The sequence below is a fragment of the Vigna unguiculata genome, chromosome 3 (assembly GCF_004118075.2).
Source record: "Vigna unguiculata cultivar IT97K-499-35 chromosome 3, ASM411807v1, whole genome shotgun sequence".
NCBI lineage: Eukaryota > Viridiplantae > Streptophyta > Magnoliopsida > Fabales > Fabaceae > Vigna > Vigna unguiculata.
The window spans coordinates 59,389,578-59,417,277 of record NC_040281.1 but is presented as its reverse complement, the minus strand read 5'-3'; the positions used below and the strand labels follow the sequence as shown (position 1 = coordinate 59,417,277).

Below are 27,700 nucleotides of genomic sequence, written 5' to 3'. Positions count from 1 at the left end.
AAAATTTTCAAAATAGGGACCAAATTGAGATAAAAAAAATTGAGGAACCAAATTGATATTTTGCTATGAAGATGAGGATTAAAATAATAATTGAACCTTAATTATAATATTAAGTGAATTTTGATCTAAGGGTCTTGTTATCCAATGTTTTAAGGACACCGATTAAGATTTATTAATATGCTTTGAATTTTACAATGGTGCCTACTTAATTGTAATGTTAAATTAATTTTTATCTAATTATCATAAATGTAATTTTATTTTATTTAAAGGATAAAAATACTCCTAAGTGATATAATTTATTTGATGCATACCTATAAAAAGTTAAAAAATAATTAAATAATAAAATAACTATATTTTAATATTGTTAAAAATAAAATATAATTATACATAAGAAAGAAAATTAATTTGAAGGAGTGACAAAAGATATTATGAAGAAAAAAGGAAATTTGTTTACATAAAAGAGTAATATTTTCATCATAGAAGAATTTGAACAAGATTATAAATTTTGAAAAGTTTTTTTTTTGCAAAAGTTAAAGAATGAACTTTTTAAACATTTCAAGCTTCCACCGAGAAATCTTTCAATTCAAGTGTTAGAGTGATTTTTTTTTTTTTTTTGCATTTTAATAGAGGCCTTAGAAATTATGAAGTGTATATTTTGTGCCAAAGATATTATTTAGAAATTTTAAAAGACACCGTTATCTTTATAAAATCTGTTATATAAATTTATATTATTTTAATTAATAAATTTAATTATTTTAGTTTTTAATATAAAAATGATAAAATCAAAAACCATTAATTATACTTTATCGAGTGTCTTTAGAACACTAGTTAGCATTTTATCTAATCATCATTAATATAATTCTACTTTAATTAGAGGACAAAAATGTTTATAAATGTTGTACAAGTGCATTTAATATTTAATCTTCCACACTAATAAAAAAAAGTTATAAAATAATTAAATAATAAAATAACTATATTTTAATATTATTAAAAATTAAAATATAATTAAACGTAAAATAATTTAAATTTAAAAAAAACAACAAAAAATAGTGTTAACATTTAAAATATTTACAAATAAAAAAAACAATTAAAATATAAATCTGAAACTTCATTAAATTTCCTCTAGATAATGTTTTGCAACATACCTACAAAATTAACAAAATTTCCTATATTGAAGAAATAAACAATATTTTAATTTGAAATTATTAATTATAAAAACATAAAATTAATAATATAAAAAATTTAATTACCTAAATTTTTAAGTGAAAAGGTGAATTTAAATTTGCATCTCCACCAACATTTTTAATAAAAACTTTAAAATTTTCAAAATACCTATTTTATGTCTAAGAGATATTACTTAAAAATTTTAAAAACTATTTTTATCTTTATAAAAATTATATTATTTTTTTAATAAAATTAATTATTCTAGTATAAAATCAAATAATATTAATTACACCTTAGCTAATTCTGGACACTTATAGCATTCTTCTTAAAATATAAATAAAAAAATTTGACTATGTTCGATGGCAATTAAAATATCAATAAACAAACATATTTGGATAATTTTTTCTTATAATCTAAGATGATATTTTTTAAATAATTTTTTTTTTATATTTAAAACTACTTAAAAAAAAGTCATGTCCTCAAATTTGTAAAAAAGAAATTCAAAATTTAACCATAAAAATATAATTGTCCTAAATGTAAACGCACGAGGATATGATAGAGTGCGATGACGTAAGATATGTGAAGAGTCATCCTAATATAATAAATATTTTGTGGGTTTAAAAGTCTAGTTGAATAAAGGAATTAATTATTAATGTGAATAACGCGGCGTCAGAGACCACACATTGTTTGACGGTCTCGGTCGCTGTTTCTGGGAAGCAGCAAACAAGGAAACAAAAAACATTTTCATCTCCATCGCTTCCACTCCTCTCCCTATATATATGCATGTTCTATTCCACCCTGCTCCCATCAAACACACCATAAAAAAGGAAAAACAAAGAAAAGGATCAAAACCTTCCTCCTTCTGTCCCTTACAACCTCAAACTTTCCGACCATGGACAATATGGGTGGGGATTACAACCATTTCTGGGACACCTTCTTCCAAAACCAAGACCTCGATAGGTAATCACAACTCACAACATTTACCTTACTCTCCATAAACCACTTCATTAATCAACCCTTCATCATGTTTTTGCACGTCTTTTCTTAGTGAATTAAGTGGTATATATATAAACAAAACGAGATTGAATAACTAATTAAGAGAATTTGGTGATTGGCACATGCAGCTGGGCGATGGATGAGGCGGCGATGTCCGGGTACTATGATTCGAGCTCTCCGGACGGTGGTGCTTCATCGGTGGCATCAAAGAACATTGTTTCGGAGAGGAATAGGAGGAAGAAGCTGAACGAAAGGCTCTTTGCGCTCAGAGCAGTGGTCCCCAACATCAGTAAGGTATATATGGTAACAGTGTGGACAAAACCCACCCATAAAACCAGATATTTTTGTTGTTCATTTCGCTTTCAGAAAAAGTAATTACCATATCTACCTAGTAGCTAGTATTCATTACGTATTCATTTAGTTGTTGATGGCGATTTTTTGCAGATGGACAAGGCTTCTATCATTAAGGATGCTATTGAATACATCCAGCACTTGCATGAGCAAGAGAAGAGAATCGAAGCAGAGATTTTGGATCTGGAATCTGGGAAGCTCAAGAACCCAACCTATGAATTTGAGCACGACTTGCCTATTCTCCTCAGGTCTAAGAAGAAGAGAACGGAACAGCTATTTGATTCTGCCACTTCAAGAAATTCCCCAATTCAACTAATTGAGGTATAACCAACTCCATCACTCTTTTTCTGCATCTCATACTCACTCATTGAGGCATCATTTTAAGTTCTTGATGGTGAATGGCAGCTGAGGGTTGCATACATGGGAGATAAGACGTTTGTGGTGAGCTTGACATGCAGTAAAAGGATAGACACAATGGTAAAACTGTGTGAGGTCTTCGAATCTTTAAATCTCAAGGTGATTACAGCCAATATCACTTCTTTTTCAGGAACACTTTTGAAGACTGTCTTCATTGAGGTTAGTCTCCCATTTTTCCCCTTTGCCAAAATCTCTCATTACTTTGGGTTCCTCAGATAGATTTATCCAGAAAATTTGAGTTTCAGTCCTAAACGATAAGTTTAAAGATTTTAAACCAATTCCAACCTAAAGCTTAACCCTAAAACCTTAAGATTTTAGTCTGCTAATCTTTCTGCTTATATATATTATTCGCCTCTCTTGTTTTAACCCAATATGCTACTCTTAGCTCTACCACTGAATTCTTCTCGGATATTAACCTGTTTAACGTCTCAATTATAGCATGCATAATGTACTGCTTATTGGGAAATGAACCACTTTAGTAAATTGGAAAACCTACAGGGTGTTTTAGGTGAATGATGATAACTGTAATGTAAGAATCTGTGCTTACAGTGATGCAAAAGCTATGAAGGAGCATGAATAAGTAAAGTACATGATATTTTAATAATTTGTTTAGAATGGTACATATATCTCGACAACTAAATTATGATAACTTTTTTCTTACAATTTGATGTAGTATTTTTTAAGTGATTTTGAAATATAGAAAAATGAAAAGTTATTTAAAAAATGTGATCTTAAATTGTAAGAGAAAATTATCAAAATTTAACTATTAAAAATTCATTTTCCTTTTGAAATATAAAGAAATGAAAAAATAGAAAACCACCTTGAGTACCACTTTAGATTATAAGATAAAGTTATCAAAATTTAATTATTAAAATATCATTTTTCTTTTGGAATATAAGGAATGAAAAAAATGAAAAGGTACTTAGAAAATATCTTCTAATTATAAAAGAAAGTTGTCAAATTTAGTTGTTAAAAAATTATTTTTCATAAGTAAATTTCTTCTTCTCTCACATTTTCATAGTTGTTGTGCCAACTTTAATGGGAGGTTTTTGATGTTTGGCAAAATATGTTTAACGTGATTTTGTCCCAATTTGAGGTGTGTGGGATGAAAGAAAATAAAATATTTTGTAATTCTAAACTTGTAAAAAAAAGAAGATAAATAACAAAATAATAAAACGATAAGACAAATTATATTAATATTCACGTAGTAATTAATACCCACCAATATGATTGTCTTCTCAAGGTGAAGGATAAGCTGGATATTTGATATCTTAGCAAAGGCCATTGAAAGATTGATGAATAATAGAATTATAGAACAGAAAGTAATGTAAAGAATTTACTGTTTTTAATATTTAAGTTTGAGCCTTATTTAAAAGGTTCAGCTTAATTTTTTAGAGGTACATATATTTTTTCTTTAATCTTTCCAAAAAAAAAAAATCAAATTAACCTGTTGAAACTTTGAATTATCACAATTTAACATTTTAAAGACTATTTTGTAAATAATTCCTTTAAATATTAAATCTATCATTAAGTTATAATTAATTAAAAATTTGAAATGTCACCATTTTTATTTCTGTAGAGAGCTGTAGTAATAACATAAAAAAATGATGAATTAATTTGATGATGGATTAAATTAATCTTTGAGTCTTTAGTGATTTTAATAAAAAAAAATGTTAAAGTAATGGTAAAATAAAGTCTTTGAAGAACTAATTAATTTAGTCTTCAAAACTCTTTGAAGACTACCTGGGCAATTTACAACTTCAGAAAAAAACTAAGCTAAGGGTTGTTATCAGAAAAACTGTTGGAGGAGGAACTTTTCTTCCTTTACATTTATTCAGTGTACTAATTTTATGTTAAGTAATTTTCATTTAACAACACTTCTAATATGTCTTTGTCATTTGTCTCTTCCTTAACTAATTCTTTCTTGTCTACACTGACATTATTAGGATAAAATGTAAGGAATTGTACATATTTACGGATTATTTAATAATTTAAAATACCTCACTGCATTAGAACTACATTGATTAAAAAAAATATATAGCACAAGATTAGCGTTTTATTAAAATTAAGTCAAAACAGAAGTGACAACAAGCAGTCAAAACAGAAGTGACAATTAGTAAATGATAAATTAATTAGCGGCGCAGGATTTTATCCCCGAATGGAGATAAGTGTCGGGTTTCTTTTATAGAGATAAGTATGGTTATATATTATATTCTTTAATTGTAAAATATTTACCTTTAAAATATTTATACATACAATAAAGAAAAAAAAATTGAGAAAAGTTATTAATACGTTAAAAATAGTTACACAAACTACTAACTTATTTTACACTCACACTTCTTGTCTTTTTATACAAATCTGTAATTTATATTATTTCTCCAGTATTAATTTTCTTCAAACCATAAAAGATAAACAAAATAAGATATGTTCTATCTTAGATAAATATGTAAAATTAAAATTAATAAACTTTAATTCATTAAAATAACATAATATTGTAAAAAGTGTCCACAAACAAATTATATAATGTTTTTGTTTCTGTACTTCTATAAACTTATTGGCAGTTGGTGATAGCAAAACTAAGTTTGGCTCTTGGGATTTGGTAGATTATCTGGGAATAACATTATAGGGTTTTCCTTTGTTGGAGAAGATGTTTTTTCTTAACAGTGTTTAATATACACTTCTTCTTCTTCTTTTCTCTCATCATCCATTACTTTTGGTGAAATTAAAAAGACAAAAGAAAAAAAGAAAAAAAAGTTACTGCACTGTGCATGCTTTTCAAAATCAATTCATCCTTTCCGTTTTTTCCTGGTTTAGGGTTCTGTGTTGAGGAAGTGATGTTTAACCTAGTTTTAACTTTCACTTTTACGTAATGAAATCTGAGTCCTGCAAAATATATATATATATATATATATATATATATAATTTAGTTGAAGTTATTTTTTATTAGAATGTACTTGACCCAATTAAAATAAAATTAAAATTGTATATCTTTCAACAAAATTTTAATAATTATTTTTACTCACTTTTTATTTATTTATTTTTAACATACCACCTTAATTACTTTTAGATCAACATATCAATCATTAAAAAAAATCAAAACAAACAATTAAAGAGTAATTAAAATAATAGATTAAAAAAAATATATATAGATCAAAATATCATTATCAAAATAATAATGTAGATATAAAGACTGACGTATAGGAGAAGCAAGAACTATATATAAAAAGAATCAAGGTGGCCCCATTACTCTGAAAATTTGGAACAACGCATTCCAGAATGATTCGTGGGATTGATTATAATGAAACATTGCTGTCTGTTTTGTTACATTGTATCTGGTCTGGACCAGTAATTCTTTGCATCTTTCCCCAAATGCAAATAATCTATTTCTCCTTCAACCTAGTAAGAGAATGAGAACATAGTCAGCAAGTTCTTCGCTTCCCCACCACCCAGATTCAGTTTCTTGGAAATTTCTAGGTATATGGCAAAAACAGAACTGTTTTTGTTTCCTGTTTTTATAATAGTACGAGTTGAAGGAGACAAATTCCAACTTTAGAATAATATTTGGTTGGTAGATGCAGTTCCCATAATAAGAAAAAAGACCAAGAGTTGAAAACGTGCTTTGCATTCTGAATAGAAAAGAAAATGAGCGTCTTCCTCGCAAGTCATCACGCAGTACAATTTTCCGCACGTTTACACAAAATTAATGTTCCTACACTAATTAGCGATTAGGGTCTCCAATCTCCATCCATCAGTTATCGTCAAATTTCAGATGCTAAAACATTTGATGATCTTTCTTTTCTTCTTCCCATTTTTTCAACAAAAAATGATTGCGATGACATATAGAGTTACAGGGATTCGCAGTGATCATCATTTCGTTTATGAAATTTCCCCGCCGGAAAATGGATCCTCTGAACTTAACTTTATCGTTTTAATTTGACTGAAGATCGAATGCGATGCCCTAAATATTTTAAGTTTTATTTTAATTGGATTTGAAAATACTTTAAAAGTTAAAGAGCATAAAAAACGAGAAGATGAGTTCACAAGCAAAAACCTTACTCTGATTTTTTTATTCTAATGTGGTTAATGTAAGATAATGAAATGAAGATTTAAATCCAAGAAAAATATATATTAAATTTACGAATAGTTTTATTTTAAACTTTATCGTAAAAGTAAGAAGGAGTAATCAATGAATGATACGTGAAATTAGTTTTTTAATTAAATAAATTGCTATAGCGACAGAAAGAAGTTGGTGATCATTGCGACCAGCGGTCACGTCAACTTAACTTTCCACCAAAGCAAAAGAAAATTGGTTTTGAACGCAGGCTTTGGAAATCAATAATGTGTACTTAATTCAATAATTGAAGTCCTAATCAGAGTGATTAGGAAGGGAATTGGTCGAATCCAATGAAAAAGCCTACAATTAATTGAAAAATGACAATGTTCGTAGACCTTTATCTTCACCATATTGATTAAAGCTTATGAAGTATATCAATTAAAATAATATTTTCATATGTTTTGCAGGCTGATGAAGAAGAGAAAGATGTTTTGCAGATAAAAATTGAGACAGCAATTTCAGCTCTGAATGGTCCTCAAAGCCCAATGAGTATCTGATTCTCATGAAGAAACGGAATGGTTAAAATACCGTTTTTTTTTTCTATTTTTGTCGACTTTTATTAAATAGGTCCCAATTTTATTTTTGTGTTTAAATAAATTTTAATTTTTGTCAATTAAATTCAATTATATCTTAATTGGATAATGCCATTCAAATTGATAACGTTTTACTATACAATTGAAATTTTTGTACTACGTGTTGCATTAAGAAATCTACTAACACTATTTTAAGTTTAATTAAATGTTTAATCATAATTTATTTTAAAAAAAATATGATTAAACTTAAAATAGTGTCATGTAGGTTTAGTAATGCAACACCTAACACAGAAATGCCAATTGTATTGTGCAACGTTACCAATTTAAATAGTATTACTCAATTAGGACCTAATTGAATCATTTTGATAAAAATAGAACCTATTTAAGTACAAAAACAAAATTGGAATCTGTTTGATAAATGTTGACAAAAATTGAAACTAAAAAATATTTTAACGGAACGTAATCGATCAAAGCTTAAAATGTTGTGTGGGGTGTCTTTTTTTTTAGTTATGAGTTTTTTTTTTCTGTTTGCTGATAGCTTCTGACGTCAGTGGCGGATCTTGGCCAAAATTTCCGGGGGAGCCAAAATAATATACTCAATTTTATATATTTAAGATTTTTGTCACTAATTCAGAAAAAAGTAATACATAATTTAATATAGCTATAATTATAATAGAAAATATATATATTTAAATAATATTATCATTCGTTTTTTCATATTCTTGAACTTATCAAATAATTGAATCATAACTACATTTTTTAGCTATTTTTTTCCAATGTAAATAACCATATTATCTACAAAATATTGATTTTTCATTTTACTAATATGCACATATCAATTCAAAAGTCATCACAAGCTTTTGTTCTCATCTTCACTTCTTTTTTATCAATTTTAAAAAATAAATTTATTCTTTATTTTTTTTTTATCAATATACATGTTTATAAAACAAGTTTAAGACTAAAAAAATAATTTATTATAATTTAATAAAAAATTGAGAGACATAATTACTAAAAATAGCTATGATAATCAAGTTACACTTGAAACATCCTCTTTAAAAATAACATAATACATTATTTGCTCTTCTCTTTTCATAAAAAATGAATATACAAAAGGGTAATGAGATAAAAAAATAGGGCTAAATATTAAATAAGTATTGCACTACCAAGTGAGACAAGAGAAATTTTTTTTCCTTTGAAAATAAGAGAATATATGAAAAATATGAGGACAAAAATGATGAGTTTCTATTTAACTTTTTTTTTCAATAACAAAAAAACACAAAAAAACACAAAAAACAATATATTAAAAAACACAAAAAACAATATAAAAAAATTATATTAACAATTTTTTATTATATTTAATTTTATATTATATTTTTTATTCAAATTAAATGATGTACTTTATAAAAAAATAAAAAAATACCTAATTTATTTTTTGTTAATTTTCGGTATATTACTGTCTAATTAAAAATGATACACATAATTTAAAATATTTAAAAATAAATAATTTTAAAAGTTTTAAATACATAAAACTTAAAAAAAAGTTGGGGGACCGTGGCCCCGCTGCTCCTACGTGGCTCCGCCACTGTCTGACGTTGTAAGGCTTTACGTACATTGGCTTCAATGGAATTCAATTTTCATATTTTCCACTAAAAGTGGCTTCCAACGCAATTTCAATAATATTTTCTAAAATATTATTCAAAAAATATATATTGAAAATAAAGTGTATAAATTTATCTCGTTTATTTGAGAATAAAAATATCTCACTTGGCTAAGTTAATTTAAATATAATGAGATTAATTTTGAAAAACAACACTGATTTATTGTTTTCAACAAATTCAATTGAATTTTTAAAAAGGTGAATTAATTGAAATGTTTTTATAAATAGGTAAATAAATTATTATTTACTGAACTTATACACTGACTGCTACTAATGATAATTATTTTATTAATAATCCACTTTGTAGATTAAGTAATAAGGTTTAGTCTCAATACATTTATTGGATGGAGGATCGCCGCATTCAACATGTATTGGGGTGGCATTCCCTCTCCTTAATTTATTTAATAAACAAAAGTTACATAATATTACATTGCTATGTCCTCAGCAAGTGTACTTTGTTAATGACAAGTTTGACCGTTGTTTTTCTTAAGAAATTTATGAAATGTATAGAAAATATATGATTTTGATTGTCTAAAAATATTCACAAAAATATTATTATAGAAGAAATTAATAAATTTTTAAAACAAACACATATACTAACAAAATAGATTAAATTTTACTATATACTACTATATTTTGTATTGTGATACTTAATCAAATAATTTGAATTTGAATTTTAATATTAATCGTAAAGTTGATCGCAAATCCTAATTGTTTTAAGTTTCAAAAGCATAATTCATTCTGCACAATATTTTATCTCATGAAGGTCAACATAACGATAACATTTTTCAATCATAATCAAAGTTTTTAGGTAAAACTGTGAATACAGTAAATATTCGTTTAAGTCTCCACTTATTTAAAGTCTGCATTCTGTTAAATCCGCATCTGAAAAGAAAACATTCTCGAATCAATAATTTTATAACTTTATTTTCAGAAAAACTATTTGACTTTATATTATATCATATATATATATATATATATATATATATATATATATATATATATATATATAGATAGATAGATAGATAGATAGATAGATAGATAAATAAATATATAGACAGATAGAATATGAAATAATAAGAAGTTTCCTTCTCTTCTAACATATTTCTTATATATGTCATATATTTTATATTTCTCATATTTTTCACAATTTTTTAAAAAATTCAACACTTATATTATATGACTCTTAATATTCTATATTGTAATATTATTTAAAAATTTCATAAGTTCACATCCCAATTAAATCCCGATCAAACTTTCAAAATTGAAATGTGGACTTAAACAAATGTTTGCTATAATATCTAAAGACAAACACAAAATATAGAAAGAAAGATGCAATGATGAAGAAGAAGAAATTTGGGCTAAGGAGTTTAAAATTTTAAAAAATAAATCAATTGTTCCCTTATTTTGTTAGAAGCTTTAATTTCTCTAAAATTAGGGATGACAACAAGATGGTGTACGGATTGATTCAAGTCGCATAACTTGCAGCCCGCGTTGGTCAACAATAGGGTAGGATAAATCAATTTGCATGGCCTGCATAAATTTAAATTGTAAAAAGCATTATATACCTTTAATATTAAATGAGAAGACAAATACTCCATAATATAACATAGGTGCATGAATAGAACTTTGTATAAGTATAAGGTTATTTATTAAGCATTCAGATAAGTGCATGAACCTAACCATTATGATATATGATAAATAATGCTCATAATTTAAATAAAGAATCTTAATAGTCACAACTAGAAAAGTTAAGATTCAAAAAGTATACCTATTATTATGTTTTGATGGAATATTTTATTGGTTACATTTGTTTTAAAAGACGCATTACAATATTTACAAACCAAGAAAGGAGGGAGGAGATGAATTGGTTTTTAAAATTTTGAACTCTTTTTCACTTTTGAAAACAATTTTTACAATCTTTTTAATCAATTAACAGAGTGTTTTTGGGATTCGATTCTAACAAATCTACGTCTAGTTTCTAGCAACCTTAGCTAGAATTTTCACTACAAATATCAATAGTTAGATTACAAATACACCTTAATAACCTACACTCTAGACTTAACCACACAATTGAAGAACTTCTTTAAGAATTATAAAGAATAAGTGATATTTCACACAATCACCACAACCGTTTACACAAAGGTGAACAACACAAAAATCCTTTAGAACACCTCAATCTCCATTAAATCTTGATGAATATGAAAAACTACAATAAAATGCTCTTAGAACTCTCAAATTCCCACTTTTTGATATTTTGATTTGAATAAAATTGCTTTTCAAATGAGAAGGAATGATATCTTTTAACGAAAACGTTATTTTTTTTATGTGATAAAACGATTATGTTACATTTTATTTACATTTTGTCTAATTCTAACAAGTGTCTTATTTTGTAAAACTTTTTTGATGTCAAGTCCTTTTATCCTCTCCTCGACCGTAATTCATATATCTACAATAATTTATAGTTTATCGGTGTGTTAAGAGAAAAATTAATATATGTTAAAGGCAAGAAGAAGACAAAAGAAAAAACAATTTAATCCATGTAGTATCTGATTAAATTAATTTAAACTTAATAATTACCTCAAAACAAATCAAATTGAATTACAATTATTTAAATGGCAGTAAAGAGTTTTTTTCTCTCTCAAAAATCGTTTAAATTTAAATTGTAATCGTTGCTCTCAAAGATGTTTTAATTTAACATTTAAGTTATAATGTGTTGTAATTAATGCTTTTCATTACAACATTTCTTTCCAAGTTTTTCAATTATTTAATAGCATTGGTAAATGTTCTAGAGTCTTTGCTTAGTTTTCTTTTTCTATAAAAATAAAGCAAGAAACTTGAAGAGCGGAAAATAATTAATTTGAGTACCCATTTGATAAACTGTTAAACTAAATTTTGTCACTTTGATTGTTTAGTTTGACAATGAAAATAAAGAAACACAATTTTAAGAGTTCTGAGAACCCAAGACCCACATTTATTTATATATTTTTACTCACAATCAATTCAATGGTATAGGCTTTTCCCATTTTTTCTTAGGCTGCTACTTCCTGCGCCTCATGGTTTTCCTCCTGCAACTCCACAAAACTTAATATGACCTTTTTACCCCTCATTAAAAGTGATCGGAAGTGAAGGATCGAAAAAGAAGAGAAATACGAAGAATAATGACGAAGAAGTTGCTTGGGTTATTAAAATAAAAAAAAACTTTAGGAATTTTCTTCGGATCATTAAAATAAATTTCAAAACGAGCATTCTGGAAATTTGTTTTCGGAAAATATTTTTTGGAATTTTCGGAATCAGCGTTTCCAAAGATTTTTCTGAATTCAAAAGTATTTTTCGAAACATTGATTCTGAAATATATATACGTTTATATTTTTTGGATTGAATATTTTGAAAGCAATAGGGAATGCAAGAAGAAAAACAGAGAGGTGCATAAAGAAGCAACAAAACATGTTATTGTTTTTTTATCCATGTTTCATTCTATGGCCCAAACACTATTTCTCTTCTGCTGTTCTTCTTGTACTAAACAAATTACTGATATTCGATTCACTCTACTTTTAAACAAATTATTTTTCATTAATTTATCAAAAGAACTTTAAAAAATAATTACTTTAAACATGAATTTAGTATATTTAACCATGGTATTAGTACAGATTACTTATTGCTGAAAGAATGACAAACACTATTGACGAGCATAAATCTCCAATATTCGTATAAACGTAATATATTACTTTGTTTTTTTCTTAACTTGAAGAGAAGAAGATAAGAATTAATTTTTTAATTGAATTTTACATATTAACTGTTTCTATATTTTGACGAATGTTTTGAACAAAAAGTAATGAATATAAGACACAAGTCATTTAATGAACACAGTATAAAAGTTTGTTAAATTAATTTCTACCATTCTCCACAGTATTTTTTATATCTCTCTATTGTCACCTCATTTAAAAAAAAAATGCATTCTCAGTTATATTTTAATAATTAAAACATTAAAAAAAACTCTTAAAAATGTTATATGAAGTTTTCTTAATTTAATTAATTTTTTTGGACTTTATATTTTTACTCTGAAAGAACAATTTTTATATGAAATATTTTTCTTGATTTAAATTAAAAATAATAATTGTCCTACCACATAAAATTTCTCAAATAAATGATTTTTTGAAGTTGAAAAATTGATTGAGAAACCACTCTAAATAAACATTGTCACAAGCACAATGACATAACAACTAATAAACGTTCTCTCTCAACTAATAGTTGTTTTGGGTGAATATTTAAAATTTATATTCTGAAAATTAAATTTAAAAAATTGAAGCAAAGCTGAAGAGATTTATGTAATATTGCACTGAATATAGAGGTTTGGTTTGGTTAGGGTTTGAGGAAAATAGGTAATAAGGTGGTGTTGTTGTGCTCTCAATTAGCAATTGTAATAATCTTGTTTTCCTTGTCGTTGTTGTAATGGATTCCCTACTAGCAAACTACGCTTCTTCAGATGAAGAAGAAGAACAGCAACAACCAACCCCACCCAAAACGACGACGTCGTTTTCCTCTCTTCCTCAACCTAAATCGTCGCTCTTTCAGTCTCTTCCGCAACCAAAATCGTCGTCTTCTCTTTTTCAATCTCTTCCTCAACCCAAATCGTCGTCTTCGTCTCCCTTTCAATCTCTTCCTCCGCCCAAAAAACCTTCCCTCGCCACTTCCAGCGAAACCGCCAACCCTAAACCTAAACCCCAAATCCCAGAACCACAACCCAAACGCGTCGTGCAATTCAGGCCCCCGATTATCCCTCTCCCAAACCCTACCCAACTCCTCGACGACGACGACGACGACGAAGATGAAGAACGGGAGAGAAGAAAGAAAAAGTCAGCGTCCTCCACGCAAACCTCCTCGGCGAAATCCTTCCTCGCCAGTATTCCGGCGCCAAGGAACTCTGCCACTCTCGGTGTTCAAGCGAGTTCCGGTTCAGGTCGGAGATCCATCATCGAAACTGAATCACCGGCACTGGAAACGGCGTCGAATTCTGGCGGTTCGAGTAGTGTTAGCGTGGATCAAAGTGTAGGGGATTACGAAAATTATGAGAATTACCAATATGCCACTGACCAGTATGCTGGTTATTACAGCAATTATGGTTCGGGTCCCGAGCCTGAGGCTGGGGCTGCTGCTTATGGAACTGAACAGTATGGGAATTATGGTGAGGCCTATGGGGATTATGGGCAGTATGGGAATAATTGGGGCGAAGCTTCAGCAGCACCGGTGACGGAAGCTTCTGGGGTTGGTGACAGTGTGGTGAAGATTCCTGGGAGGAGAGGGAGGCACGAGGTTCCCACGGAAATTATAGAGGTGAAGCAAGATGAGTTGATTAAGAATCGGCCGAGAGAGGATCAGGTGAAGCTAACTGGGATTGCTTTCGGACCAACTTATCAGGTATTCTCATTTCTGAACTTGTGTTTTTACATGTTGAGCAGTTGTTTTAGTTGGCTGTAAGACTAGGTATTCATTTTTTTTTGGCTAGTTATTTAGTGCCTTTTTAGTATATAGTGCATCTGTGACTGCTGGCTGGGGGGTTGAAAGTTGTTGCAAGAAAATGTTTCGAGTGGTTTGTGAGGTAATTTAGCCTGCTTGACGTGAAAATATATCTAGATAGTAGGAGATTCAATAGCCTGCTAGATCACGTGTAGTGTAAAGTACCGATGCTTATATGGGTTCTTGAGGCTGTTATCGGGGTAGTAGAAGGCTTTAAAATCCAGTGTCCCACATTTCGTGAGCAGCAGAGAAAATTCATGACTAATAGGGTTCAAAATAAACAGCAAAGAATAATAGACCTCAGAAATTTTGGTATGTGAAACAATAGTTATATTGCATTTGGCTGGAAGAAACAAAATACTCTGACATCTAAGAAGTTGTTTATAATATCTCAAGAGAGATATTATTCTAAAGCATTGGGAAATTGGATATATTCGATTGTCAATCTCTGTCGAGGAAGTTTTTTTCAAAGTCCCCAGTTAAATTGACAGATGAGTGTACTCTTGGATTTTGTTATGTTGAAAATTAGTGATAAGGTTATTGGGTACAGTTCTTAGAATATGGCTGTTTACCTATTCCGATAGCTTAGGGGACATGGAATGACAGTTCTCTAGTAATTGCATGCAAGAGGCCCTCTCTGTATCTTCTAACACATCCTATGATTAACGACCTGTTAATTCCTCGCTCTAGTTCCCAAACAAATATTGGGTAGAAGGGGGTTTTCATAGATTAACTCATTAACCTTGGGAGATTAATTATTGAGAAAGATTGATGACCAGTTAATTCCTTCTAGTGCAGGTCCTCAGTGAATATAGGTTATTGGAAGATTTTTATAGATAGCCATGGCAGTTTTTTTAATTGAACCCTCGTGGTCATTATTCTCCCAAGAACTTTATGGGAACAGATATGACGTGCATAAATAACTTTGTTATATTGGTTAAATTGTGAACACTACTTTTAAATGTCCCTGCTCAAGTTTTATTGTCAATCTGGACAACAATAAATGCAAAGCAAGTGCATACATTAATGATGATATCTCATCAGTCATGAATATGGCTGAGTCTTTAATATTAATTCACATTACAAGAATATTCACTCACCTTGAGAATACTGCATGTGTGAATGCTGTTCATATGCAGTTCCCAAGTGATAATGGTGTGCGGTTCTTATTTTTGAAATCACTTCTCATTGCAGTTGCTTACCTGAGGATCTATATGTTTTTATATTGTCAAGCATCTTTTGTGTTAGGTGGTTTTAAAGTTAACCATTCATCCTATTAACAATAACTTGGAGGAAGTAGGGTAACTTAAATAAGATTTATTCCGTCTACATAATTAGAATGTTGTCAAGCCCTTGATCGAGTGAGATTGTATAATGTTTGTCCTTGTTGAAGTGAGTCAACGAGACATTATCCTCATTTGTTTTAGTTAGTATGCATATATCAAGAAACTGAATCTTGAACTATAAATGGGCAATATGTTCCGTGGCTTGTATTCTATAAAGTAAAGAGATTAGTTAGATGGTAATTCTGATCATTGTTGCATAATGTCAAATCATTAAAATTCCCGGTACTTAATAGTGATGTATTGTTAGATGCCACTCTATTTGTGAAGTTAAAACGGGACTTTAATATTATTGCCATCTAATGTCAAATAACTGTTATAGCACCAACATAAGGCAATAATGTGGTGTTTTTTGACCCCTCAGCCATCAGCAATTTGTAAAGCGAGGCCAACTATAGTGGCCCCACAGCCATGACAGCACTTGTATTTGGTGGACTTTTGACCGTCCACCATAATTTTCTATCCCTATTGACGATGGTGCACATCTTACTAGGAAATTGCAGGGTCATACATGTAGACTGGGTTGGCATTGTAATTTAAATGTATAAGATGAATTTAGTTTGTAGTTCAATTAGAACTAAAACTACTAATAAGGGTATGTTGGTGTGTACAAACTCTACATAAGCTTGACCTAGATCATATTATGTTATATATTAGCTGCTTTTCTCGCAGGTCACTGAGCCATATTACTTATATGTGTATGAAATATATCTTATCTTCCTTTTATGGAAACAAAGGGAAGCTGGAGGAAAGCTGACCATATTCCATATAAAAGGGTCATGCAAATATAGAACTGTACGATTGTTGTTTGGTGAAATGATGTGAATTTTGACTGTTTGTGCACACATCTGTACATTATAATTTTTTTACATCAGAATGAGTTTTTTAATTTTGAATGCTTGCTTTATAACGATATCTTTCACATAGGGCTGTGCTTTTGTGTCTTTGTCTTATATTTAGTTAAAGGAATTATGACAGATTGCATTGTTTCTATTCTGAATTATTGGAGCTTCATCTTCTGCTGTAACTAACTAAACTAGAAATTATCCTGTAAAATTAAAAGTATTGATTACATTTTAAGTTGAGCCATACTTCATTTAGATCCTGTGTTAGTATAACCATTCATCACATTATAGTTATAACTCTTTGCATCTTGATGTACTGCTTAGCAACGTGGGTTTTTCTACCTCTCTTATTATTGATAAAAAATGAAAAAAAACTAGACATTTTCTGTGTTATTTTTATTATTATTATTATTATTATTATTATTATTATATTTTAAATGTTATGAAGTGCTCTACTTGTTATCGTATATTTTTCTTTATGCAAGATTTGTGAAAGCAAACCAAGAGGTTTTTTTTTTTTTTTTCATTCCATTTGCACCATTTTTACTACTGCTAGGACATAGAAATACTGAGCTGCCAGTAATGGTAACAAATAAAAAGAATAATGTTTATTTTTGCGTAGATAGAATTTAGGATTTTACCCATGTGTCAGTACAGATTCAAATAGTTCAAGAATTAGGAAATCTTGGTCACTGGGCTGTTGGTCTACATTATGCAACTCGTATAATTTACCCATGTTTCCATCAGTTACTTTGTGCTTACCAAATTTATTCTTGTAGCCTGCTTCGACAAAAGGGAAGCCTTCAAAGTTGCACAAGAGGAAGCATCAAATTGGTTCATTGTACTTCGAAATGAAACAAAATGAAATGAAGCTAGCTGAGCGGCGTGCAAAAGGCATGCTTACCAAAGCTGAAACGCAAGCAAAATATGGATGGTGATTTGGGACGATGGTACTCACAACACTAAGCAGTCCATGTGTACATTTGCTCCGTTTTTCGATGCAAATTGTGTATTTCTATCCCTTATAAACAGTAGATTTTATACGGCACACTTTCTTATGTCAAAGGAAAAATCACATTTCTTTCTTTAACTTCCTGTAGAGACCATTTTTAAAAGTGTTATCTGTCATTTGTTCTTTATCCTTGGTTAGCATAAAACAAACCGTATACGTTTAATTAGTCACAAGTTGACTGTAAGATCAAATGTCCTGATAAGAGTAACATAAATACTATATGATCTAGTTTTTTTCAACTTCTCTATAGAATATGATTTTTTCTAATTAACTTTCATGGAATATATTCTGAAACTTGTACTCACTAAAAAGGATTTTCAATTAAGATTTTTTTAGATGATTTTGTTTCTTTCTTGATACAAATGTCCTACTAGACAACATGCTACCTTAAAACCAAAAGCTGCCTTTGTTATAATGACTTCAGATGACTTTATTTGATCATACATATTTGTGTTCGCTAATTCATTAAGCACTGCCCTAATTTTGTTTTAGGTTTCTAGAGAAGTGATTACATCTTCAATTATCTTAAGAGTTTTATTTTAGGTTTGTAATAGTCTTTTACAAGAACGTGGTTTTGGTTATGCAAGACTTGAAAATTTTGTTATAATCTTTGAAAAATATGTATATTTTATTAATGTCGATAAATTTTATCGTCAAGATTTACTTGATTTTTATTCATACAATAATATTCGTAGTTATAATGTTTCTAAAATGCCACCAAATTATCATTGAACATTCTAGAATTGACTGTGAAATGTTTAATTACTTTGCAAGACGATTTTTTCCTTTTTTGGGAAATAAGGAGGGAAAACAACATTTGTAATCTATCTTTGCTTGAGAAAGATAATAAATCTTAATTGGGATAAGAAAAAGTTTGCACGTAATATTAAAGAACTATAAAATAGAAGAAAAAGTGCATGATGATGATTTATGTTTAACTAGCAATTTATTTTAGAGATACTGGTAATGTATTTTTAATTTTTATTTAGCGAAATTCTATGCCTATCCAGTGAAATTATCCCAGTCCACTCTATTAGTGAGACAACAACATACTATTTTACTTGTATAATAGAAAAGGCCAAAAGTGTATTCACTGCAATTTTCTTCTTGACATGCTTAAAGTTGTCAACATTTCCAACAAAGAATGTTTAATGCCGCAAAGCTACACTCACAACATTGGCAATGGAATCCGTTTCGTTAAAAATCGGAATCACCCGTATATGGTTTATGAAGCTCATTAAGATTCAGACCCAACATAAAGATAAATAAATTAAAGGCATGAAACTTTAAAGCATCAACAAGGGAAGAAAGGAAGACGCTTTTTCCCATTCAATAAACTACTGTATTCATGAATACAAACATGCATACAGAATTACAATAATCCAAATGAAGATGATTTTTTCCCCGTGAAACTCCACAAATCTATGCCTAGAAAGAAAGTTACATCAAAAGGTTGAGCCATTGAACCCAAAGAATGAGCGCTGCATCAGAAAAGGAATATAATGAGGAGAGAAAGTAATGAACATAAAAGTTGAGATTATGTAGACATTCATAGTATCCACGGGAAGCTATTGCTTGACTCGCCCACCTTGATAATGTTCATAAAAGTACTTCAGCAAATTCAAAACAACAAAAAAATAAAATAGAAATAACTTCTTTACGAGACAAGACAATAAAAGAAATAGAAGAACATATTAGGACATGATAAAGTTAGCAAAGATATTTTTTTTTGTCGTAGCACACATTTTCTATGACTGATAAAAAACATATTTACTCTTACTACAGACAAAATATGACTAAACAACATCCGATATCAATTTGTACTTAAACAACTTGTGTTATTAGCAACGCGTTCCCTGAAAAACAGCATTAATTCAATCCCATGTTTTGCTTCCTCAAACAAAATCCTAAGAATCATAATAGAATTGCATGGATACAAAACAACCCCCTATGTTTAAAGAACCAAAAGAGGTTCAATATGGCAAAGAATTAGAGTAGATAGATGACAAAATCACTTATCACTTCACCCCACATACAAATATTTCAAAAGACCAGACAATACCAAACAGTGGTAACCATTATCAGTTAGCAGTATTCTCAGAATCACATATGTCAACATCGAACAAAGCAGCAATTTACCTGAACATCATAAAACTTGATATAAAATCGTGAACTGTCAATATAAAGCTTAGTTTGAAGAATTTCTGCAATGGTAGAACTCAATTTTCCATTTACACTAGGACCAAGGCCCCCAATTGAGATCAATTCTCCATAAGCAGCTGGCTCTTCAGTTCCAGCAAATTCAATGGGCACTCCCCCATTCAACAAAATCATCACATACTGAAATACAATCCCACATACAAAAAAAGATACAAAGCCATGTCAAATGACACTAAGCATAAAGTAGCAAAACAATTATTCAACTGTGGAACATCAAATTACCGAAAAAACTAAACAGGAAAGAGTCATATCAGACAACAGTCTTCAAGGTAAATAGTATCTTAACAAACTTCATGGCATGAGTTAGGTAAACTTTTGATATTTTTATACAGTAATTTTATCAAACAAGTGGTGAACATTGTTGAAAAGAGAGTGAGTAAAAGGGGAGAATAGAGGATAGAAGTGGACTTAACGGATTCCGGTTTTCCGATGATCTTTGCAACAGCTTTTGTGGCATCTCTGAGAATGTCAGAAGCAACTACGGTGTCAACAGGCACATTTGTGAAGAGATTTAAAGTGGGCATTGCTGCAACGAGCACCAGTGACTGGCTTTGGGATAACTTATCTGAACATCATTTCTTCACTCGACTCTATTATATATATATATATATATATATATATATATATATATATATATATATATATATATATATATATATATATATATATATATATATATATATATATATATATATATATATATCAGTTTAATAGATATGTAAATCAATCATCAACTAATTTGAACTAGGTTAAATATATAGTTATTCATTAATATATGTTTAATTAAAAAATCTCTCGTTCTTTTTTTTTTTTTCCTAATATACTTTTGTTTTCTATATCCTAGTAATATGTGGTGTTGTGTTTTATAATTTTACTTATTATAAAAATATATGTTTGGTTCCTTTAGAATTGAATATTATTATTTCAACTTTCAAATATAATAACCAGCATTAAATGCTTAAGAATGAGTCATGATTCCAATTAATACTCAATAGTGTCTATAATATAACATTGATCTCACCTAATATAATTTTAAGTTGGGTACACAAATAAAAAAAATGTTGAGGCATTTTATTACTAAAACAAATTTAAAAATTTGAAATTTCTTACATCTATAGTGTTTTATTTCATTAAACTGAGAATATTTAATAAACAAGCGCATTAGTAAAAACTTTTTGATACTGTATGAAACTTAAAGTTTTAATATATAAAATCGAAAATATTGAATTTTTAACTAAATATTTTTTATTTTCAAGTGTTTATAGTGACTGTAAAAAATACTTTATAATTTCAAAAACAAGGTTCCACTGGGAACTTGATCGGAACCATTAGATTTGTCCAATGATAGAGTGGAAAATTCAGGAGAGGATCCGGTTGGACAGTAACAGCTATAGTAGAATCCATAGCCGGTTAAACACGTCTACAACTAAACCAATGATAGGTGGAGGTAAGAATAGTTAGCATTCAAAGGATAAAATAAAATATAGATCCCATAATTATACTTTAATTCAATGCACATTTACACTACAAAACTAAACATCTTCCTCCTGAAAATGGTTAATATTTCATTACATTTTCTATAGCACTGCTCAACTCTCGGCCACATTAATCAGGCCCGATTACAAGAGTTTGGGTCAAAGTCTGAAAGTACTATAGCCTCCAAGACCAGAAGATCCATAACCGCTGTAGGGTTGAGACGACAAGGAAGATGACGAATAAGAGGAACTGCCCAGCTGAGGGTAAGAAGACCTCAGACCTGTATCTAACCTGCTGTAATTACTACCCACAGGTTCTTTGTGATTACTTATAACTTCCTGTAACACAGCACATTTCTATTAGTATAACCACACAAACTAGTCTACACCCATTCCAAAAAAATCACAAATCAGTCTGAAAATTGAATGAATGAAACATGCAGCAGAAGACCAGAAATGAATTATGGTTGTAATCATGCCAACTCTTTATTCCACAATTACTAAAACAGTCCTAAAGTAATACATAGATATGAATTTATAAAAAATCAAGAATAAAGTTGAAGTTGTCACATCTTATGTACAATCCCATCACCTAAAAACGGATTGATTTGTTCATGTCTAGTAAGGGAAAGCCTAACTGATACACATCCAATCGCAATCATATGTACCTTAAAGAAAATCATGCAATGGTCATATGTTTTGACTTGCGACTATTTGATAGGTTCAGATTCTACCCACTTAATGTCCTATATTAGTTTGTAGATGTATTTATAAAATAGAAAACTGACACTTATTTTTCCTCCTTCCACCCCTACCAACATTTAATGAACAAGAATACCAAACTAAGCAAACCATCTTCATTTTTTTCATGTCCTACTTCCCCTCTTAATAAAAATAGATTAATCATTTTGTCTCATTTCTCATAGTTTCTTTTTACTGTTCTTCGATTATCAATCAAGTGATCTAATTGTAAGTAGAATAAATGTTTCAGACAACATGAGGAACGGATATCAACCAAGCATTCTAACTAGTGAAGATTTAATGCCGACAAAAAGCGACTATACAATGAATATGTTAAGAGCAATCCTCTATATACATCTACACTTAAAGAAATTGTACCCTATCAAAAACACATAAACCCATTGCATATATGTCATACAACAGTAAAAGGACCACAAAAGCACGACTTCCATAATACCTGAATCAACTGTTGTGCTGTCTGAACCTGAGATGAGGTGCCTTTTATTTCCACAATGATTTCATCAGGCACCCGGCTCTCCTGCACGGTCAATATAGCTCCACTGGTGCGGCGAATGTAATCAATATTAGTTCCTTGTATACCAATAATGTCTTCTGCATAGGACAGTGGTATTTGCATTGTTTGTATTACCTAATAAGTGGAAACAGTAAATGAAGATGGCAGTTACCATCACCGTCGAACACTAAAATAAAATAAAAAATACAAAGATGAATGATGTATATAAGCAAATATGTAGAAGTGGAAAAGAAAGGCCATTGGTTCACAGTAAGGTGACAAAAATCATACAGTAGGAGTCACTTTAAAAGCTTGTCCCTTAGCCAGATCATCATGAAAATAATAGGTACAAAAGTAACGTATAACAAATTAGAAATTAATGTACCTTGATTTAAAATTTGGATAACACGAATCAAAATGTATAAAAGCTCTGATATATAAAACTAGTAATCAAAATGTACCTTATTTTTTGGCTAAATTACCTATATGGTTCCTCTGTTTATTTGATTCAATTTAGTCTCTATTTAATAAAAAGGTTATTAAGTCTCTTAAATCAACAAAAGGCAGCAATTTGTGGCCCTTTCGTTTGATTGGGATCAACAATGTTAGTTTTGTGATTATTAGTAGTATTCATATGAATATGGGTGGTTAAAACTGTCATTATATTTGCTATTATTTAACCATTTGAAAAAACAAATATAATTACGAAAAACAATATTATTTCACTGATACTTCTTCCTCTTCCATCTCAACGACCCCACACATGAAACTCATCATCTCACAGTTTGATAGAAATCAGCACAGAACAAGAATGAAGGGGAAGAGAGCATTGAGTGGGTTTCGGGGTTTGGTTGTAAATGCGGGGTAGGGGAAAAGATATGTGGTCATTTTGCCTGCCCCCTGTTTGAGTATATTACTCTATATAAGCTTAGGGTCACACGGATGTCAACTGACAGCTGCCTCTCTGTTTATAAAGATGATTACACAGCTGTCAACTGCCTTTCTGTTGTTTGTTAGGATGGTTACATAGATGTCAATTGACAGCTGAAGTTCTGTTATAAGTTTGTCATATTGAACCTTGGAGTGCTAGATAGTTAGTTAGAATAAGCCATGTATATAAGTATCTTTTTGTAAAAGAAATTTCTAACAACTCTCTCATGAATGAATTCAAATTGTATCTCCTTTAATTCTATTGTATCACTTTAATAACCTCCCATCATCATTGTGTTGCGATTTGCAAACCATGAATTGAAAGTTGCAGATAGAATAGAAGGGTTTCAAACAAAAAAAATCTGTTTTTTAAGTTTTACTTTTAAGCTATATTTGATGTATTTGATGTTTTATTTTTAATATAATAATAATGTTTTGCATTTAAAAAACCACCATTAATTGTAAGAAAAACTGTCATAAATTACAAGATTAAAAAACCACCATTAATTCAACAGACGGTCTATGGAATGGCAATTTTTTAAATTATGGAACTCAATTGAACCTTCTAGTAAATGAGACTGAAATAAATCAAATAAATACAGGGACTAAGTCATTTAGCCTTATTTATTTTAGACAGATGGAAAAAAGAAAAACAACAACAATGGTATTGACAGGTTTCAAAGGAAACTTCCCTATCAAATAGAACATTGATATTTGTGGATGCTTGAAATTACTAACCGTGGTAACAATAGGAGGAGCACTGGTACGACCGAGTGCTGAAGAACGAAGACTAGAAAGGGAAGAATCTTGACCATATACTGACATTGTGGAGGGAGGGAGCAACGAATCCAAATGGCTTTCACGGTCAGCAAACAGAGAATCCCTTTTTGATGAAAGCGGAATGTCATTTGCAATGCTAGGCTGTGAAGCACTATGCAGTGATTGTTTGTCAACCCAAGTTGAATCTACTTGCCGCTCTTGGGAGATTGTTGCATTGTACTTGAACAAAATAAACACACATCTTAGTTTAAATACAAGACATTCATCATGGGAACTAAATAAAATAGCAGTAAAAGCAAATGATATACACTGGTATTGATAGTTTCAGAATAATTTAAAAAATTGAAAATATAAAACTTACACTTTTCTCAAATAAGGGAAGAACACTGGGGTCAACCAAAAACTTCCTCAGGTGCCCAACTACTGCTTCCAGAGCCTTAAGGACCTTCATGGCTTCTCCCTGCAACTCAACAATCCTCTCATCCGCAGCAGCATAAAAGGGAACCTCATCTATCAGGAAAATTATTTGGTTTCAAAATCACTTCCAGCGTTGAACAAAAAAATACATTGAAAGAAAACCAATAAAAAGATCTTTCTCGTTAGGAGCACAAATGTTAAAATTGACAACAATGGCAACTGGAAAAGGCTCCACTAAAGTGAGACAGCCTTTAAATTAAGCAAGGACAAACGGATTCTTGAATTTCAGTGGCCTCAGACCAGAGTGAAGTTTGAATAAAGGTTATGAATACATATTTAGTTCATTTAGATTCTAGCCACTATCTAAATGGTAAAACACTAAAAGATAAAACCACCTCATTTCAAGAATCATCCATAGAAGCTAGGTAAACCAAATGTCATGTCAGTAATTAAATATATGATTCAGCACACTTTCTACTACATCAGTCAATATAAGGAAGGATAAGACAAATAAAAGGATGCTATCAAGTTGGGGAGAACTAAAAGGATGCTATCAAGTCGGGGAGAAAATACATTATCGGATAACAGGGACAGCAGGCACACCTCCAGATAGTACTCTAACAGATGCACTGGTATTTTCTTGTATAGATTTAATTAATGAACCCTGCTTTCCAATCAAATTGATAGCCTGTGTTGAGGCCACCAATAAACGAACAGAACAAAACGCAAGCCCTGCGGCTTTATTCTCGCCATCAATTTCAGACAACCCGGAGATACGTTTAAAAATCCTTATGACAGCATCCATTGCAGGAGAAAGTGGTGTCTCTGGCTCTTCCTTCCCTGATATGAGTACCTAAAGACAAAATTCAAACCATATAACGACAATACAGAACTAGATACACAAATAAAAAACTCAACATTGTTATAATTTGCATTTGAAAATTTATCCCGAACTGAACAGACACGGTTGCTTCATTTATACTTCAAATAAAAAAACATTGGAACCTAAGCAACATGACAATAGTACATACGGACATACCCGAAACCCAGACATATTTTCCGGGGGATTACTAACCGTGGGTTGTAAGAGATTCAAACTCTAACACTACAGGTGAAGTTACAACCATTGATACTAATACTATCATATGTCTCCCGTTAGCAATTACAAATTCAACAGAGAAACCACCCCACAAATACTATAAAACACTCCTAGTAATTATACCTGGATTGAAAAAACATCACAAAATTAATGAAACTAGAATAAAAATGTAAATTGGAAACTAAGGGAAATAACGCAACGAGCTGAAAGAAACACACCAGCACAGAGAATCCAACTTGTAGTAACTTCCAGGCAGTGAAAATAAAAATCCATACTAGTACTGTACAAGCAGTACTCAAATATAAATGAGAAATGACGGAACCCAAGAAAACCTAGCAAATAATATAAATGAAGAATCCCTAGAAATGAAATAGGAAACACTCACGATTCGATCGGGAGTGCCAACCGCGCCGTCGAGGACTCGTATGCGAGCTTTCGTTTCCTCGCAGGTCTTCTTGATGAGCTCCCCCTTGCGGCCAATGATGCTTCCGACTTTGAGGACCGGCACGATGAGGCGGAACACGCAGAGGCCGGGCCATCCCGGCCACCGCTTCTCAGCCGCAACCTCAGGAGTGGGATCGTCGGCGGCGGTGGAGGGAGGTTCGGCGGGGTCAGGATTTTCAGATAGCAAGGGATTGGTTGTGCCGTTTTGGATTGGGTCGAGAGTGGCCATTGAAGAAGAAAGATGGAAGTTAGGGTTTATGGGGTTGGTTCGATGTGTTCAGGTTTATTCTTGTGTTTACGGAAGCTCTCAATTTGTGAACACTACTACTTGCTAACTACCTACCACCTCAAGTTAATTCTTCGCTATTCCCTCTATAAACCGCCATTCCTCACGTGCTCCTGTCATTCCTCACGTGATTTCTTTCTTTGTAAAGTTGCTATCGACATAGGACATAGGCCTGAGCCAGCCCAAGAGTAAACACAGGATCAAAATATAACAACGTGTGCTGTGTGCTTAATCGAATTTTTAGCCTATGATGTTTTTTTTTTTTACTACTTTAGTTTTTGTTTCATTTTAGATTTTGTACTTTTGTGGTTAACTCTGATAGTGATGACTTCATGTAAATGTTATGATATTATTACATAAGCATGATGCCTATGACATAATACATCCATTCAATTGTCATTATTAAAAATACATCGTGAAAATGAAAATTTCAGTTACTATTTAAATTTTGAATCCAAATCATCCATTTTACAATGAAGTATTTTAAATTCTTATAGAGATCAATTAGTCTTTTAATTTCCCTGATCCAAACACTTGCATAGAGCTACAAGCAAAATGTGCTTAACATAAACCATTTATGTCTTTAAAATAAAATAAACTAAATCAATCCGATAAAATTAAAATCAGTTGAGAAAATTGTGTGAAAAAAACAAACTAAACAGAAAAAAAAAAGTGTTTGCGATTAAAAAAATCCATAATCAAATTAATCGTTTAATTGTGAAGAGTCATGGGTAATGTGGGTTGAACTTTTGTTGTTGCATGCTTTTTTTCTGCACCTTCAAAGACTTCTTTTGCACCTCTAAATTTTTTTTAAATTTCTACTTTATTCCTGAATTAAAAGTCAC

The 27,700-nt window shown here is 30.3% G+C and overlaps 4 protein-coding genes across 4 annotated transcripts; 2 read left to right on the top strand and 2 right to left on the bottom strand.

Annotated features, from left to right (window-relative positions):
* The first annotated feature begins 1,840 nt into the window (after positions 1-1,840).
* On the top strand, positions 1,841-8,013 carry LOC114179087 (transcription factor bHLH35-like). Its single transcript, XM_028065302.1, has 5 exons — positions 1,841-2,124; positions 2,289-2,454; positions 2,605-2,832; positions 2,917-3,087; positions 7,450-8,013. The coding sequence occupies exons 1-5, from the start codon at positions 2,057-2,059 to the stop codon at positions 7,537-7,539; spliced, it is 723 nt and encodes a 240-aa protein (XP_027921103.1). The 5' UTR covers positions 1,841-2,056; the 3' UTR covers positions 7,540-8,013.
* Positions 8,014-13,564: 5,551 nt separating this feature from the next.
* Positions 13,565-18,076, top strand: LOC114178459 (proline-rich protein PRCC). The gene is made up of 2 exons (XM_028064379.1): positions 13,565-14,650; positions 17,717-18,076. The coding sequence occupies exons 1-2, from the start codon at positions 13,685-13,687 to the stop codon at positions 17,873-17,875; spliced, it is 1,125 nt and encodes a 374-aa protein (XP_027920180.1). The 5' UTR covers positions 13,565-13,684; the 3' UTR covers positions 17,876-18,076.
* Positions 18,077-19,251: 1,175 nt separating this feature from the next.
* LOC114177312 (macrophage migration inhibitory factor homolog) lies at positions 19,252-20,753 on the bottom strand. Its single transcript, XM_028062599.1, has 3 exons — positions 20,583-20,753; positions 20,089-20,289; positions 19,252-19,430 (listed from the first exon to the last, which is right to left on the bottom strand). The coding sequence occupies exons 1-3, from the start codon at positions 20,691-20,693 to the stop codon at positions 19,395-19,397; spliced, it is 348 nt and encodes a 115-aa protein (XP_027918400.1). The 5' UTR covers positions 20,694-20,753; the 3' UTR covers positions 19,252-19,394.
* An 858-nt stretch (positions 20,754-21,611) lies between these two features.
* On the bottom strand, positions 21,612-26,994 carry LOC114179026 (RNA-binding KH domain-containing protein PEPPER-like). Its single transcript, XM_028065215.1, has 6 exons — positions 26,511-26,994; positions 25,630-25,879; positions 24,971-25,119; positions 24,568-24,828; positions 22,843-23,034; positions 21,612-21,983 (listed from the first exon to the last, which is right to left on the bottom strand). The coding sequence occupies exons 1-6, from the start codon at positions 26,796-26,798 to the stop codon at positions 21,804-21,806; spliced, it is 1,320 nt and encodes a 439-aa protein (XP_027921016.1). The 5' UTR covers positions 26,799-26,994; the 3' UTR covers positions 21,612-21,803.
* Between the last annotated feature and the right edge of the window lie 706 nt (positions 26,995-27,700).